An 18,700-nucleotide genomic window follows, 5' to 3' on the forward strand; every position below is an offset into this window, starting at 1 on the left:
GCTGCTAAGGGATTCCATCAACATGAAGACTTAGATGTTTCAAAAACTTTTAGCCTTGTGGCTAAACTACTAACCATAAGGATTCTTCTTTCCATTACAGTTCATTATGATTGGTTTGTACACCAACTAGATGTTAGCAATGCATTCCTTTATGGTCATTACAGTGCAACCTCCTGGTTTTGTTGATGCTTCAAAGCCTACACATGTTTACAAGCTCAAGAAATCCTTATATGGCCTTAAACAGGCCCCTAGAACCTGGTATGAAGCTTTTTATAAAACTATTCTTTCCTTGGGTTTCTATCCATCTTCATCAGATGCTAACCCATTCATCAAGAAAGACACAATTATCACCTTCATCTTGGTTTATGTTGATGAGATAATCATCATAGGCAGCTCATCATTGGTATGCCAAACCATTATTTCTCAACTACAAGCTATGTTACCTGTTAATGACCTTGGTGATATTCACTATTTTCTGGGAATTAAAATGCAAAGGTCTTCGAAATGATTATTTCTTCATCAATCCAAGTATGCTTTTGATTTGGTCAAGAAAACAGATATGTTTGGGGTTAAACCATGCAACACTACAGTTAGTTCTTCTAAACTTGATCACTCTGGTACCCTACTTCCAGATCATACTTCCTACAGGTCCACTGTTGGTGCATTGCAGTACCTTACCTGGACTCGACCTTATCTAGCCGTTGCAGTAAACCAAGTATGCCAACATATGCAAGCTCCAAGAACCACACATTTGCATGCTGTAAAACGTATCTTAAGATACCTCAAGGTACCATTAACTCAAGCCTATGGTTTACAAAAGGTACTCAACATCTCATAGCTTGGTCCGATGTTGATTGGGCTGGCTGCCCTGTTGATAAACGATCTACAAATGGATATTGTGTATTTTTGGGATCAAATTTGGTGTCTTGGAGTGCTAAGAAACAAAACAATGTGGCTCGGTCATCCACTGAGGCAGAATACAGGTCTCTTGCAAACAATGTCGTAGAAATTACTTGGGTTTGCAAGATCCTTTTTGATATTTCATTTCCTTTTCTCAGAAAACTTGCCATCTTCTATGGTAACAAGAGTGTTATAGCACTAGCTTTCAATCCAATTTTCCATACTAGGACTAAGCCTGTTAAGATCGATTATCATTTCATCTATGAGAAAGTTCTTTTGGGACAGATTGGTGTACAACATGTTGGCACATTGTTAAAGGTTGCTGATATTTTCACCAAGTCTCTTCATGCTCATCATTTTGCTTCATTGGCTAACAAGCTTTCAGTTCACTCCTCTACCTGATCTAGCCGTTGCAGTAAACCAAGTATGTCAACATATGCAAGCTCCAAGAACCACACATTTGCAGGCTGTAAAGCGTATCTTAAGATACCTCAAAGGTACCATCGACTCAAGCCTATGGTTTACAAAAGGTACTCAACATCTCATAGCTTGGTCCGATGCTGATTGGGATGGCTGCCCTATTGATAAACGATCTACAAATGGATATTGTGTATTTTTGGGATCAAATTTGGTGTCTTGGAGTGCTAAGAAACAAAACAATGTGGCTCGGTCATCCACTGAGGCAGAATACAGGTCTCTTGCAAACAATGCCGCAGAAATTACTTGGGTTTGCAAGATCCTTTTTGATATTTCATTTCCTTTTCTCAGAAAACTTGCCATCTTCTATGGTAACAAGAGTGCTATAGCACTAGCTTTCAATCCAGTTTTCCATACTGGGACTAAGCATGTTGAGATCGATTATCATTTCATCCGTGAGAAAGTTCTTTTGGGACAGATTGGTGTACAACATGTTGGCACATTGTTAAAGGTTGCTGATATTTTCACCAAGTCTCTTCATGCTCATCATTTTGCTTCCTTGGCTAACAAGCTTTTAGTTCGCTCCTCTACCTTTAGCTTGAGGGGGTGTGTTAGGAGTAATGAAGGTTCACAATCTTATCAAAGGTGTAAAGCACCAGATTAGTATCTTAGTGTATATGTTAGTTAAGGAAGTGCTGAGTCAGCACATTAGTTAAATTTAGTATTTATGTATAAATACTCAATGTAATGAAATACAGTTACACAATTCTCTCTCTCTCTCTCTCTCTCTCTCTCTCTCTCTCTCTCTCTCTCTCTCTCTCACTAAGATAATACTTCCACAATGGCTAATGACGAGTTGTGGACACACCAACTTACTGTAAACAACCAAGTAGACCTAAGAAAGTAAAGGGAATGGAACCAGATGAGAAACCAGCGACACCTATAAGAACGAAGCTTTCAAGATCATTCAATGTCAAAATAAAATGCAAAGTTTGTAGGGAGGAAGGACCCAACATGTTGTGTCATAAAAAAGATGCCAACAGTAGTATCAGGTAATTTAAGAAAACAATGATTTATTTTAATCTGCATCTTGTGGACTGCTTAAGTTAATTAGTGACTTTGTTAAATTTTGGGACTTAGATTATCCATCATTATTTACATATGTATTGACTTGTCGTACTAACACTCCCATGAGAATTCAAGCAATAATGAAGCAAATTTAACTGATAGTGCACCAAGAAGCTAACCATGCTTTACAAGTGCACCCAAGAGGCCAACCATACTCCGAAAATAAAACAACTCAACCAAGCTCTAGCATGCCAATGGAATCACAACCCGATGAACCCATTTGTTCTAAGACAAACCAAACAACCAAGAAATGTAGGCTCAAGTATCTCCTGCCAAGATGAGAAAGGTTTGGAAATCCTAGAGGATTTAAGTGCTTGATGTAATAGATTTGGGGTTTAATATGAGCATGTCCATATATGAAATGCTCTTGTGTTTTGAGACTTGGATTTAAGTGCCCATTGTAGATATTGCAAACATGAATTCTAAGCTTATTAAAGCTTATTTTGGTATTTTGGTATATGCCCTGATTTCCTAGAAACTATATGTTATAATTGATGAAGCACAAGTTTAATTTGTGTGTTTTAAATTAGTTTTAAGCTTTATGGAATTACAAATATCATGCGTAGAAATTATGCAAAAATCTAGTCTTTCTTTTACAGTGAGTTTTCAAGATTTGCTTTTTTGTAGGTCAACAGATGGGTGTATAGTTCACCTTACTTTATTAAAATATTAATTTTTCAAACTTTCATGGAGGGAATTGCTGAACTTGGGCTGTACAAACTCCAAACTTTGTCGCCATATTGACTTGGGCAGTTTTATTTTGGAGCCACTTTATTCTAGCTAGCCCTAAGAAGTTAATTGACGAAAATATCCTTACAGTTGAGATGTTTAAACAGAAAAATGAATGAAAATTAATGGTAGGTGGTCAATTCCCGCATCTAAGAGAGTTCAGGTAGTAAAAAATAAAAAATAAAAATTCAAGTAGTATTGACGCACATGCATTCAAGTTCAGGTAATATTAATGTATAAAAAGGCAAAGACGTCCTATAGATAACTCCGCTTAGGCATGAAGCGAAGCCTCATGGTACCTAAAATTTTAATATATACCATATATATAATTATATTTATAAAATATAATACTTTGTAAAACAAATATAATTCTAACTAAATCAAGGTTAATATCATCTTTTTCATTACTAAGTCTAGTTGTACTTAGAAACTATGTCAAAAAGTCTTAAATGTTATAATTATTTATTTTATTGTAAGCAATTATAGAGAACTTCAAGAGAAATAAGGGCGAGTGACCACAATTATAGGGAATTTCAAGGAAAATAAAGGTTGTCACAATTATAGGGACTCTAAAATGAAATAAAGATTGATTGAGGCAATTATAGGGAATTTCAAAAGGAAATAAAGGCTTAGTGGAGCAATGATTATAGAGAATTTAAAGGAAAATAAAGGTTGAGTGGAGTAGTTATAGGGAATTGGAAGAGAAATAAAACTTTGCTAATCAAAATGCTAGGTGCCGAAATTTGAATGAGCAACAATTTAAAAAATAGAAAAAAGTTAGACTTTGTCATGCAGGATTTGGAGAGAGAAACTCCCTCTTTCTTGTTCATTGAAACTAAAAGTCTCGTGCATTTTAAAAACAGACATAGATTTTGAAGAAAAAAGGGCTGCCTAGGCTCCCTACGCACGAAAACCTAACCGTCTAGCTTCCAGGGCTGCCTAGGCTCGCTCTAAGACGAGTTTTTTAAAACACTGGGTAATATTTTGGTAAAATTCCCTAAAAAAAGCCTTTAATATGTGGAGTGGAAATAATAATTCTTTTTGTAATTTTGGTCCCAACGGATTTGGATCCTCTCCTGAGCTTACTGAGCAAATCACATGGGCAATCCAACGGCTACAATTATTATAACTTTAGAAGGGCTCCTGTTTGTAGTCGTTGGATCAAAATCCAACGGTTCATGTGATTTGCTCAATAGGCTCAGGATGCTAAGCTGAGGATCCAAATCCAATCCCAACGTTTGGAGTTCGCCGCTCAAGCTCTCTGTCGACGTCTTCCTTTTTCCGTACTTTTTCAATAGAAATCCTAACACCGCCGAAAATATCAACCAGTCAACTCGCCCGAACACCATTTGACACGACGTTGTCTGATTTCGAAGAAGCTTCAAACTTAGGCGTAGCCAAGGTAGTTTACCCTCTTCACCTCCTCCTCACGTAAATTTGATTATTTATTAATTTTCCTTTTTTTTTTTCCCAAATTCATATGGGTTGGTCTTAGATTAGGGTTGTGGAAGGGTGTATGGATTTGGATAGTTTTCATATTATTTTATTTTCGGCTTTTCGTAGGAAGATAAGATTTTGGCTTTCTGGACAAAGTAATTGCCTCCCCTGTTATGAACCTGTATCTTGATCACAATTAGTGATGTATTAGCAGATTAAATATGAGTATTAGGGAGTGATTAGTTATTGCCAGCTGGCAATTTGTTTTAGTGGAAACTTATATATAAGCTCATGCTCTGGAATCTGGATGTAAAGAAAAGATCAGTTTTACAGGAAAGAAATCAATACAAAAAACATATTGGAGCTCTACTCCCTCTCCCTCCATGGCTTGTTGTCCAACATGTTCAAACATCCTAAATTTGGGATTTTTTTTTTTTTTTTTTTTTTTTGGGTCAATCAATCTTGGAATTATTTAGGGCTTTATGAAGTTATTTCATTTTTTTTCTCTTATATAAATGGTTCGAGGATACATTGTTCATTATCAAATTATGAACTTGTTCCGTTGCCTTGTTGAAATGCACGTACTATTTGAACTATCTGAACTGATTCGTGCACAGTGGCAGTGTCAAACACGCCTTCCCCTTCCCTTTTCTCTCTGCCAGTATTTACTGTAGTTCCCTGTCTATTTACTGGCAGTTGTCGAGTATAGTAACTTCATACACTGGAGTGAGTGGTATGATGATTCATGAAACAGCAGAAATGTTTGGGATAATTACACAGGATGATAAATTCAGAGGTAATTGAGCTGCTTATTCAAACCTTCAATTATTCAGTTGTTCTTGGTACAACTCTTGTGTTGATAAAACTTTGCCCTGAAAGTAAACATGTATGTGTGCATGCTGTAGATGATTTATTCTCCTCTCGTTCTGTGAATGAATAACAGATATTGGGCTTGTTTGCAGTGGTGCCCAAAAAGTTTTCTGTTTCTATATTTCAAGTTGATTGCTGGAAGATTACCTTGCATGGGGATAAACTCACTTCAAGAAACTTGGGCTTGTAATTGTTTCAGGTGATCTTCTCCACTATTTACATGATTACTCCCTTCCAGTACCCTTTTATTGTCTGTTTAGCGTCCCTTTAGTTAAAAAAAAAATCCCCTAATGATTAGTTCATTGTTATTAAGAAAACCATTCAAGTCAAGTCAGTCACTCTTCCAAAAGGACGGAATTGTTCATCCCTATCACTTCTTCTGAACTCTGGCATTGACCAAAGTTTTTTTTTTTTGAATTTTTTATCAGTTCCTCGAGACTGGTTGCTTCAGAGTTTAGACGGTTGTAGCCATGTTTCGAGAACACTATTTTCAGTGTAATTATGAGTATGAACAAGTCTCATTGTTTGAAGTTGCAATGAATCAGATTCAGGGTAAGCTTTTCTCTTTTAATTATATTGAACCAGCTTTTCAATGCATTATACTAGTATTCTTCCCTTGGCCTCTATTCTATTCCTTCGCGATCATTTTACTCGCGATGTTGTTTCTGCAGGACCAAACGATATCCCCTTATTTCATCAAGACATGGTTGATCCCTTGGGCGACTGGTTGGTTTGAGTCATTTGACAACGTTGGTTGGCGGATGAGCGGCTGAGACGGCTTTGGCATTGAACATTCGAGACTCGTACTGGTCACAACAGCAAGGAGCAATCATTGCCTCCCATTTTTTATGCCATGGATGTTTTATTTTCGTTGTATGACACTCGTACATTCGGAGATCAAGAAAGAGTGTCATAAATCTGACTTTGCTTGTAGAAATATGCATTTTCAGTCATAAGAAAGACATGACAAAACCAGTAATCTTTCTAATCATGGAAGATTTTTTTTTACATTATATATGATCACAAAGCAAGGAAGCACTGCCTCCGAATTCAAAACAACGAGTTCTTTCGATTCCCTAAATTGATCCGCAGTCCAGTCGACAGAATCAAATTCGCCCTCTTCGTTATCCATGAAGGACCACCTTCCATGTCCACGTGCATAGTAATGAGCAATGTGCCCTGCAATCACTCTGCACATCACAATAGCCTTCCTTGCACTTGCACACACTCCTTTCCCTGCACATTCCTTGCTCATCTTCTCATGCGCCTTCCAACTGTTGTCGAACAACGACATCAGCCCTTCACCGGAAAACTCACCGGCTATTAATCTGCAAACTTGGCAGCACTTTCGACGACAAATACTTGAGAATCCATTGATCCCTAGCGAACATGTAATGGTGCCACCATGGAATTGCAGTAGCTCATTCCCATCAACCACCAACCTCTCCATCCTCTTGAGAATCCGACCCTTTTCATACCTGGATTTCACCACTTTCCTATACTCTTCAAACCTATGAAGAACATCCAAACTATGATTCACCCTCAACACCCTCTCAATTTTGAGGCCTATTTCACCCGCCCAACTACACCGGAAAATATCCTCCACAACGCCGATCCAAGGGTCTCCGCTGATAAGCTCCGAGACCGCATTAATCCGTGTCGCGACTGTTTTCTTCGCGCTCTTTTTCGACTGACTTGGAGACGAAGAACCTCCCTTGGGGCATGGTTTTACCTTGGATTTTGAGGGCACTTCCTTGGCAATCACGTCACGTCGTTTCGCCCCTTGCGGCGGAGGAGAAGGGTTGCCTTTTGGTTGTTCTTGTTGTGGGGATGTGGGTTTTGGCCTGGGTTTGAAACACTTGATGGTGGAGCTTGGATGGCACACCAACGCTGCCAGAGAAGCTGCAATTAGGCAGCGTTCGACCATTGTTTTGCTTTCTGAGAGTGCAAAGTTGACTCACAAAGTTATTTAAAAACTCAGAAGCTTTATGTTAGTCCCATGATTACGTTAAACTTGAAGGTAAAATGGTAAGTGACCGATTAATTTGCATGATTTTTGGGAGGTGCCGCTGTAACGTTTCCTTGGCTGTACAAATTAGGGTATTAGAATCGCCAATAAAATCGCATGTCTAGACTTTACCAAACCCATTTGGGCCAAAATTGGATTACACATTAAAAATTCTTCCGCCAATTCCAAAAGAAAAAACATGAGAAACGACAAACTGAGTGGTGTTTTTTTCCTAGCTAGCTAGGGTTTCCATTGCATAAATTAGTACATACAAGTATTGGATTTATTTGGTCTTGTTGTCTTGATCACCCAGCGGCTAGGGATTAATGATTTATGGTCACTCGATCAGATATTAAGAATTAAAATTGAAATATAAAAGTCCGTAATACTACAATCTAGTGGTATTCCTCTTCACTTGTGAGTGAGAGGTTTTAAGTTTGATTATTGCCAAATGCGGTTTTGAACCACATTATTATGGCTCGCCCATTGTGAAGCTTAACCCACTCCCTTACCCTTAATATAAATAATATCGCTTAATCAAAAAAAAAAATTAAAATATAAAAAGAACACCTATTCATTCTTAATATCAGTTGTAAAATTGAGTAATTATAAATTATTAGTCCCACTAGCCACGAAAGAGGATGGGTAGGGGTGGGCTATCAAATCAACAGAGACTTGTTCGGGTGGTACATAATATCATCTATGTTGGAACCAAATTCGTGCACAAGCGTGAAGGATGAAGATGTACAAATGCAAGTAACTTGTAAAAGAACAAAAACCCGTGAGTTAGCCAAAGATGGAGGGGGGTGTGGGTGTGCTGGTCAAAAGTTGTCCGACGATCAAGTTAGTAAGCAATATATGACTACAGTAGTGACCAAAAGAATAAATATGCAATAATTGTGTTACTAGATACTCTAAAAGGGTGCATATACCAGTCGAGGATGAGACCTTTTAAGATAGAGACTCCTTATTAAACTTGGAGAATCCCAGAGAATATATAGGAAGTAGATATTGCGTTCTCTTAGGAGTGTAACTACTTGCGGCGCATGTCAATACTTAGATTGTAAGGACTCCAAGATTAAAGGAAATTATTGATTCCTTATTGGATTAGGTTTTCGTATCTTGTAGAACAAGCATGGTCAATCTCAGCAAAGTCATAAGACTTCGCCCACTGATTCTGGAGCAAAATAATAATGGCATCAATGCTCCATTTATTCAGCTCCATTGTGGAGGTTGTCGAGTTCGTGACCAGACTTCTGAGGTATTCGTATTCCGCTTCGCCATACTCCCGCCCTTGAAAATTATGGTCCCATAACTGCCCCTAACTATGTACTAAAAAGACTTGTTCCACTTGAGGATGGATATTATCCAAAGACTATACCTTTCAGAGTAAGTCAGAATACGTACCGTTTTAATTCTTCTTACGATGGCGTCTTGGCTTCATAACCGTCGAATTTTTTATGTTCCATATTCAAACATGCATCCTCGAGAATCATGACACATATTAGCAATGATGAAGCATGTCATGTTGCTTGTGAACATTTTATAAGGGGCGACTCTTTGCATCACCGAACATCTTCGACTTTTCAAATACACAAATCTCTAGGTGAAACCTTCCGTATTCAACAATGAGATTTCTTAGTAGCTTATCTTTAAGAGAATTGTTATTGGCACTCCAAAATTCTCATTTTACACTCTAAACTTTCTATATTTAGAAAGAAAAATACACTTATGATGAGTGTAGAATGAGATTTTTAGAGTGCCAATAACACTTCCCATCTTTAATTGATCTAGATTTGACCCTATTTTTCCAATTGATTCCTTTTGAGTTCTAAGCTTTCACAAATCACTCATGTCTTTTTTATGCTTTTGCCTTCAAATCCAAACTCCACTTTAAGCCTTCGATGATTAGGATATGTAATCAAGTAGTTTGCCACATCTGCATCTACTATTGTCAAGCAAAGTCAAATGAAATAGGGATGCGCCACAACCTTCAATAGCTAACCTTGATTCTCTTCACGACTTCCTTAGCCTCCATACTTTGCCCCACAACCAAAGGCAACATTCTCCTCGCAACTTTCACACTCGAGTTCAACTTGAAGAGAGTATAAAGACTTTTGAAAGAATTCTTCTTCATTAGAGCCTTTGCAACTTGCTCTCGATGCATTGTTCTTCTTGATAGACCTGACGACGGATTGAATCTCATCAGAGTGGATGATCCTGAAATAGCATATACTTGTAAAAGTGTACAACGGGCCAGCCCAAACCATGTACAATGATTTATGGACTTGATTTATGATTTTGATTGATTTTTATGGGTTACTATCAAAACCCTGTTGAGATTTTGCATTAGAAGAAGATCAACTTGTTTGGGTGACTTTTTTGTTTTTTATTTTATTTTTTATGATCAACTTCTTTCCTCCAACTTTTCATCCCCAACTATTCACAGCCATTTTTTCCTCTTCAACCATCTTCTTTCCTCCAACTTTTTATCCCTACCTATTTGTCACCTGTTGAAATGTGTTAAATGATTTAGATTAAAAGTTCAATACATTGCATAACTAAGATACCTTGGAGCTACATATTGTTAACTGAGTTGAACCAATTAATTTTTTTCTTATGAGATTGCAAGTAAATATTGCAAATACAAGAATTTACTACTTTAACATCTCTTATATCCCTTGAACTTTGAAAGTAGATGGGTATACTGCCCTTTCTCCATCATATGTGCTATTACTTATCACTTCATGAGCTTCAGCAAGCTTTCAAGCATTGTGCAAATAACTTACTAGGGTGATGTACACAATGAAAATTGAATTACAACCTTTGTATTTCGTAATCGTAACCATCCATTATAAACTTTTACAAGCTTAAATTTAGAACAAAACTTAAACTTTCAACGATCATTTCTTCAATTTTTGTAACTACACAACTTAAACTTCCAGCCATCATTTCTTCGTTTTGCCAAAATTTTCTTCTTCGCAATCCCACATTCTCGTGTTGTGCTTGGCACTTCAAAGAAGTCATTGTGCACACCAAACTTTCTATATTTAAAACCCAATAAAAATGCATTTAAGCCTTCGATGATCAGGATATGTAACCAAGTAGTTTGTCACATTCATATCTACTCTTGTAAAGCAAAGTCAACTGAAATAGGGATGGGCCACAACCTTCAATAGCTAACCTTAATTCACTCCATGGGTTCCATAACCTCCATACTTGGCCCCCACACCCAAAGGCAAATTATCCTTGCAACTTTCGCACACTAGTTTAACTTGAAGTGAATATAGAGACTCTTGAAAGAATTGGAGCCTTCATAACTTGCTCTCGATGCAATGTTCATCCTGATTGCCCTGAAGACAGATTGAACCTTTTCAAAGTAAATGATCCTAAAATAGCATAAATTTGTAAATGTGTAATAACGGGCCAGCTCGAACCATGTACAATGATGTATGAACTTGATTTATGATTTTGATTGATTTTTATAGGTTACTATCAGAACTCTATTGAGATTTTACATCAGAAGAATATCAACTTGTTTGGGTGACTTTTTTTTTTTTTTTTTTTTTTTTTTGTGATCTACTTCTTTTCTCAAACTTTTCATCCCCAACTATCCGCAGCCATTTCCTCTTCAACCATCATCTTTCCTCCAACTTTTTATCCCTACCTATTTATCACCTGTTGAAATGTGTTAGATGGTTCAGATTAAAAGTTCAGTACATTGCATAACTGAGATATCTTGGAGCTACATGTTGTTAACTTAGCCGAACCAATTAATTTTTTCTTATGAGATTGCAAGTAAATATTGCAAATAAAAGAACTTACCATTTTAACATCTCCTATATCCCTTGAACTTTGAAAGTAGATGGGTATACTGCCCTTTCTCCATCATATGTGCTATTACTTAGCACTTCATGAGCTTTAGCAAGCTTTTTAGCATTATGCAAATAACTTACTAGGGTGTTGAACACAGTGAAAATTGAACTATAGCCTTTGTATTTCGTAATCATGACCATCCATTACAAACTTTTACAAGCTTAAACTTAGAACAAATCATGCAATCTAAGAACAAAACTTAAACTTTCAGTGATCATTTCTTCAATTTTTTGTAGCTACACAACTTAAACTTCCAGCCATCATTTCTTCGTTTTGCCAAAATTTTCATCCTCGCTATCCCACATTCTTGTGCCATGCTTGGCACTTCAAAGAAGTCATTATGTACACCAAACTTTCTATATTTAAAAATCAATAAAAGTACATTTAAGCCTTCAATGATTAGGATATGTAACCAAACAGCTTGCCACATCTGTATCTACTCTTGTCAAGCAAAGTCAAGTGAAATAGGAATGAGCCACCACCTTCAATAGCTAACCTTGATTCCTTTCACAGGTTCTATAGCCTCCATACTTTGCCCCACAACCAAAGCTAACAATCTTCTCACAACTTTCACATACGGGTGAAGAAAGTATAGAGACTCTTCATATGATTCTTTTTCATTGAAGCCTTGGCAACTTGCTCTCGATGCAGTGTTCTTCCTGATCGGCCTAACGACGAATTGAACCTCATTATATTAGATGATCCTGAAATAGTATTACTTGTAAAAGTGTACAACGAGCCAGCCCGAACCAAGTACAATGAGACTAAGTGGGCTTCAAGCCATGCTCGAATCGTGTTGTCCCAACCTATTTTTCTTGACAAACAAACCCTGACTTAACCTATATTTGGTCACACCATATTTTTGTCAGCTCGTTGTGACAAAATTTTCGTCCCAACTCATCCCAATTTGGCAAGGGTATGTAATTTAATTATATAGTAATTCTCACTTCATTACCCTCAAGCATCGTGAAATTTCAACTTTCATACTTACAATTTTTTGAAAATTTAACTTCCTCCTCCAAACTTATTTTTTCTAGCCTATAATCCATCATTTTTTTTTTATCCAAATAGAACCCAGTGATTAGGACCCAACTAAACAAATTACCAAATTAAGTTTGTGTATTAGTTTTCATATTTTTTTGGATTCCTAATATACCCCTAGCTAAGCCATTTATGTAGTATGTATCTTGATATAGAAACTAATATGCAAGGTTTTGTAATTGATCACGTTCACTCAGGTTTGCAAGGGTCTTGTAGCCATGAAATATGTTCTAGTTGATGTAGGAATTAATTTGATTTTTTTTTCTTTTATTTTAACAATAAATTTCAATTTTAATATCCCTAATTTTATTGAAATAGTTTATCCATTAATATTTTCTTATCACAAAATAATGTATTTAGGTCGGTTGTCAATCTAGGATTTAGGAGGATTTTAAAAAATTTTAAAAGTAATAGATTTGATACGATTTGAAAACTCCTACAAATTTCATATGGATTCCTAAGGATTTCTATATGGCTCTTTAAGGATTTTTATGGACTTGATTTATGGCTTTGATTGATTTTTATAGGTTATTATCAGAATCATGTTGAGATTTGCATTAGAAGAAGATAAAACTTAATTGGGTGACTTTTTTTTTTTTTTTTTTTTTGGGTGATCAACTTCTTTCCTCCAAATTTTCATCCCCAACTATTTGCAACCATTTTTTTTCCTCTTGAACCATCTTATTTCCACCAACTATTCATCCCTAACTATTTGTCACCTGTTGAGATGTGTTAAATGGTTCAAATTAAAAGTTCAATACATGGCATAACTAAGATACCTTGGAGCTACATATTGTTAACTGAGTTGAATCAATTAATTTCTTCTTATGAGATTGCAAATAAAAGAATTTACCACTTTAACAACTCCTATATCCGTTGAACTTTGAAAGTAGCTAGGTATACTGCCACTTCTCCATCATATGTGTTATTACTTATTACTTCATAAGCTTCATCAAGCTTTCCAGCATTGTGCAAATAACTTATTAGGGTGCTGTACACAATAAAATTCAGATTACAGCCTCTGGATTTCATAATCGTGAACATCCATTACAAACTTTTATAAGCTTAAACTTAGAACAAATGTTGCAATCCTAAGAACAAAACTTAAACTTCCAGCCATCATTTATGTGATCTTTCTGTAGCTACAGAGCTTATACTTCAACAATTGAGAGGTTCTTCAATAATCACGGTATATTATAGTGGTTCTCCAGCAACAATAGTATTAGCTCGACCTTGGGGTAAAACTTAAGGGTTTCACTTGGGTTTGGGTGGTTGGAATTAGATGAGGGTAGAAGATAGTAGGAAAAATAGTTGATATCGAGCTACACAAGGATGGAAGAAAGGTGACCCTTTTCGAGGCCAAGGTTTGATCTACATAAATAAAAGCTTTCATTCCTTTCCCATAAATGTTTTATTTTAAACCTAAAGCCCAACATATCACAAGACTGAATATTATACGAGTGTGTCATGCCTTAGAGGGATGGTTCGATTATCCAATTACTTTATAAAAAATTGTGCCGTCAAGTTTATGTTTGCTCGTTTTTCCAAAATCTTCGTCCTCGCTATCCCACATTTTAATGTCGTGCTTGGCTTAGCTCACCAAAATTCGTGTTGTGTTATGTTCTCTCAACTTCAAACAAACTGGGCTTGTGCATATTGTCGTGAAAACCCGTATTTTAAAAATATGTGTAGTTATTGGCACTCCAAAGAAGTTATTGTACACTCCAAACTTTCTATATTTAAAACCCAATAAAAGTACACTTATAAATAGTACACATTGACTTTTTGGAGTGTCAATACATTTCTCTTAAAAATCCATATTTAAAATGAATATTAAAATACGGGTTTTCAAGAGTCTTATCAAATCATTGTGTTGTACACCTCCAATCTGTTGCAAGGTGTAATCAATTAAAGCAACTCCACTGGTATCCAAAAGCATAGGCAAATGGACCTTATTCTCCAAAACTTAGCTCCACCAGTGGACAAAGCCAAGCTAGTGGAATCAGATTCAAAGGAAACCATTTTATGTCGAAAGCAGTCCATTCATTATGGTAGTTGGGAGGCATTTCCTACACTGAAGAAAATTATTCATTTGGGAGAATCCTTTCAAGTTTGTTGTTGGTCTTGGATAAATCAGTTAATATAGCAAGGGATATATGGGCATCATTTAAGAATCTTAAGATGAGCGTTGGCACATAGGTCCTGTAGACCCCTGTCTTCATTGGTGCACATTCTCAACAAGGATGGATTGTCTTGTCCTCTTTCTCATTAGTGTTTTCGAATGTTTGTGGGGTGACATTCTTTCACAAGGTGGATCGTCTTGTTCTCTTATGCACCTTAATACTCATTTGCTTGTAAGTTGCTGTTGTGTATGTTTGTTAGCCTCTTTCTAGGCTTTTGGTGTTCCCTCTACCATTTTCCCCTAGCAATGCATACCCAATTTACCAAAAAAAGAAGAGCCAAGCAAGTGGTGGAACCCACGAAGCATTGGAGGCTGTCAAAGCAATCTGGCCCAGACAGCTCCTATGAAGACGATGGGGCTCAATGGACGTCAACGCAAGTGGCCCAGACAACAGTCTAGCTTCACCGTTTAATATCCTCATTCTTAATCTTGTCATTTCTCACATGCCCACACATCCAACAAAGCATTCTCATCTCCACTACATTAACTTTTGCACGTGTTGATGTTTGATTGTCCACCATTCTGTGCCGTAAAGCATTGATGACTTTATTGTCGTCCTTTATAATTGTCCCTTGAGCTTTAATAGCGTATGATGGTCGCACAACACCCAATGCACTCTTCCACTTCATCCATACATCTTGTACTTTACAAGGTTGTAGCAAATAAAAAAATAAAAAAAAAATTCATTTAGAATCTGCAAATGTTTAGGCATCTAGCAAGTAGTGAACTACGTCAATAGGTAAGGCATTTATTTTTAACTCATTGTGTTCCAAACTCAAATATAAATTAGTATAGAATATCATTTACACTTGTAATAATAAAATTGTCTAGGCAGCTATTACCTAAAAGTATCATAATAGCACCAAGCCCATAATCCTAAATGATGGATCAGGATCCTCTCCTAATCTAAGGATGAGGATCCTCATGATCAAAGAATGTGGGTCGTTCATCCAACGGTTATAATTATTATAACTTTAAAGGGAAATTCCTATTTGTAACCGTTGAATTTTCATCCAACGGTTCATATCGCTTGATCATGAGGATCATGAGGATCCTCATCCTTAGATTAGGAGAGGATCCTGGTCCCTAAATGATAAACCCACCAAAGCATTGTTTGGTGGAATGAAGGACAGGTGTACTACTGGCCAAGTAAACGTAGCCTTTGTTCCTGCGGTTTTCCACAACTAACTTTGCATGTTCATCTCGTCATCTCTCCCAATACAAACCATCTGCCACAAACAAAAAAGCAATAATAATTCAGTGAATTAATAAGATGGGATCCGAGACATTCCTAGAAGTCTTGTGTGCCATTTTTCTTCCACCAGTTGGTGTCTTCATTCGCTATGGCTGCGGGGTAAGTCACATCATTCTTACCATTTGTATTGAGGTCGAGTTCTTTTACAATTACTTATCTCAACTAGCGATCTAGTAATCTATCTAACCGAAGTTAGAATTTGTGATGCATAGTAATCTATCTAACCGAAGTTTGAATTTGTGGTGTACACATTTGAGAGAAGAAACAAAAATTATCATCAGGTGTATACAATTATATATCTATTTTCGTCCGGTAATTTGAATGAGTTAGTTTCAAAAGTTATGAGGAAAAATAACTTTTATTTATAAAATTTATGTGGTTATATTTCAGTCACATGACTAGAATTCATTGCATATAATTTTATCTTTATCATCACGTGGCTAAAAATAGTACAAAATAGTTTTATCATCGTCGTTTTTATTTTGGGATATTGCAGGTGGAGTTTTGGATCGCCGTATTGCTGACGCTATTTGGATATATACCAGGAATTATATATGCAGTTTACGTCTTGGTTATATAAACTTGCTAATTAATTATTCAAGTTTTATTGGATCAAATAAATGGCTTGTTTAGTTATAGGTATTAGCTAGATATAGTACAATGTACATTCATTTTTAATTAGTGATCAATTTGTGTAATGTGTGATCTGATGGACCTATTTTAAGATCAAAGTCTTTCATTTTTGTCAAGTTTTCATCTCCCGCATGCTTAGAAATAACGCAAGAAGGTATGGGCTGAATGAAGCTTTGTGAATTAACCATCACGGGTGTTTCAGTGGTTGGGGAGAATTTCAGGCTTGTATTTCACACGTTGGTCTTGAGTTCGATTTCTGGTGTTGGTGAATTACACACGATGTTGGTCAGAGAAAGATTGAAATGTCTCTGTGAGTTTTTCCATAAAACTTACACATTATACATGTTTAATACTAATTGAATATTTTTTTTCATCATTTCTTTTCTGATCAATGGATTCAAATTTGAAATTTTTTTATATTGAGAAAAAAATATCACTAAACTCGAGTTACAGTAATACTGATATGATGATAGTGACAATAAAACAATCATAATGCAAAATGCAAGTTAGTTAAGCAAAGACATTATTTTGTTTCCTTAGCAGTTGGAGAAATGATGTAATTTACAGACAAAGATCCCCACCTCCACCCCCACTTCCTTATCTCATTTTGATCATTGTACAAGCAACAAACCAATTTACGTATAAAAAATAAAAACCTAATCGGATGAATGGATGGCTAGCCTATGATACATCAAGTTGTTGTGGATAAGTACGTACTAAATACCCTCTCCCTTTCAGAGAAGTCTTAAAGTTAAAACAACAACCGAAGCCTTAGTCCCTAGCGCAACTTTTGAGCAATGAGTGCGACTTTCCCTTTGCTTTTTCCAGATCGATCTTTTGCTTTTACCTCTTTCTGTTCGAGGAAATGAACAAAATTATAACCTATTTTTATGATATATATAAACAGGCGACCTTGATTTCCACTTACGTTTGACATGATAGAATTAAAGAAATGAATGCACCATTCTTTAATTTACATCAACTCATGCCATGCACACTGCAAGGACACTTGACAACGCTTTGATATAATGGGAAGGTTATCTTCTATGTTTTTTTTTTGCATTTTTATAAGCTTTTATTGTGGACTAAGTTGGTTGCCCATGTGTGCGTTGGGTGAATCCTACCTTTCGATATACTGTGGGTCTTGCTTGCTTCAATAATAAGTGTGATTCAATAATAAGGAATCGCACGCCTGCGTATGAACTGACTGTAGCATTAGCACAAGATAATTTTGTGTTTGGTTATTCATACAAGGCACCAGACACAAGGAAGATGAGAGGCTTTGTGTGTGCAGTAAGACGACCACGTGGTCTTTGGTGTTCACACCTAAGAATTCACTCAATGTTGTTAATTTAAAAAAAAATTAGAATGCTCAAAGCAAGCATACACTTCATTCTAACACGAGAATATAATGATAATAAATAACAATACCGAGATCTATAAATTTGATAATTGGAATGACCGATTGTAGCAAACACGAGAGAATTTTGTGTCCGAACACTTGTTTAGGGCATTAGACAAAAGAACGTAGGTGGACAAGAGGGCGGGGTGGTGGTGGATTGAGCACTTTGAGTGTGTGATCAGAAAACAACGTGACCTAGACTTCCGCACCCATGAATTTCTGCAATAACACTACGATTCATCATGCAGAAGGAACTTTCTAAACCAAATGCATTACTCCTTAGTAACTGCACTGACTTGACAAAGCTAGAAGGCCTATAGTTTGAGCATACAAATAACTGCAAGTACAAAGCGGTTTGCCCATAATTGGTGCTTTTTTTTTGGGGTGGGGGGGGGGGGGGGGGGGGGGGGTGGGGGTGGGGGGTGGTGTGTGGGTGGACCCCATGGAAGAAAGGACCTAACTAGTTAGCTAATTACCAGCCATTTGTGTCCCGTAAACCCTAAGCAAAAGACTTAGCACATGTGAAGGTTGAAAATGCATCCATAGCCTAATCAATCTATGTCTTATCGGTCATTATATATCAGTTGCATTGATCAGTTGCTTTGACCAAGCAAGAGTCCTAGGTCAAAGGAAGGACAAGAAAGTTCCAAGTAACAATTGGGGATCAACAAGTTGGTGAATTTATAACAACCAATGGGCTCTAAAACCATTGAAGAAAACTTGAAAAATTGAAGCTTTGACAAATCCAAGTGTGTCCCAATTGCTTGTGCAAGCCAGCTGTTTAGAGCTGTGGATATGTGAAGGATGATATGCCTTAATTCC

The 18,700-nt window shown here is 36.6% G+C and overlaps 1 protein-coding gene and 1 long non-coding RNA gene across 2 annotated transcripts; both read left to right on the plus strand.

The window, feature by feature from the left end:
- Positions 1-5,115: 5,115 nt before the first annotated feature.
- LOC137721718 (uncharacterized) lies at positions 5,116-6,540 on the plus strand. The gene is made up of 4 exons (XR_011066706.2): positions 5,116-5,407; positions 5,574-5,680; positions 5,910-6,033; positions 6,153-6,540. It is a non-coding gene; the product is annotated as an uncharacterized LOC137721718 (long non-coding RNA).
- A 9,239-nt stretch (positions 6,541-15,779) lies between these two features.
- LOC137721796 (low temperature-induced protein lt101.2-like) lies at positions 15,780-16,847 on the plus strand. The gene is made up of 2 exons (XM_068460808.2): positions 15,780-15,942; positions 16,340-16,847. Exons 1-2 carry the CDS (start codon positions 15,862-15,864, stop codon positions 16,421-16,423), a joined length of 165 nt encoding a protein of 54 aa, XP_068316909.2. The 5' UTR covers positions 15,780-15,861; the 3' UTR covers positions 16,424-16,847.
- The last annotated feature ends 1,853 nt before the right edge of the window (positions 16,848-18,700 follow it).

Source organism: Pyrus communis, chromosome 4, assembly GCF_041283825.1.
Source record: "Pyrus communis isolate YQ-2024b chromosome 4, ASM4128382v1, whole genome shotgun sequence".
Taxonomy (NCBI): Eukaryota; Viridiplantae; Streptophyta; class Magnoliopsida; order Rosales; family Rosaceae; genus Pyrus; species Pyrus communis.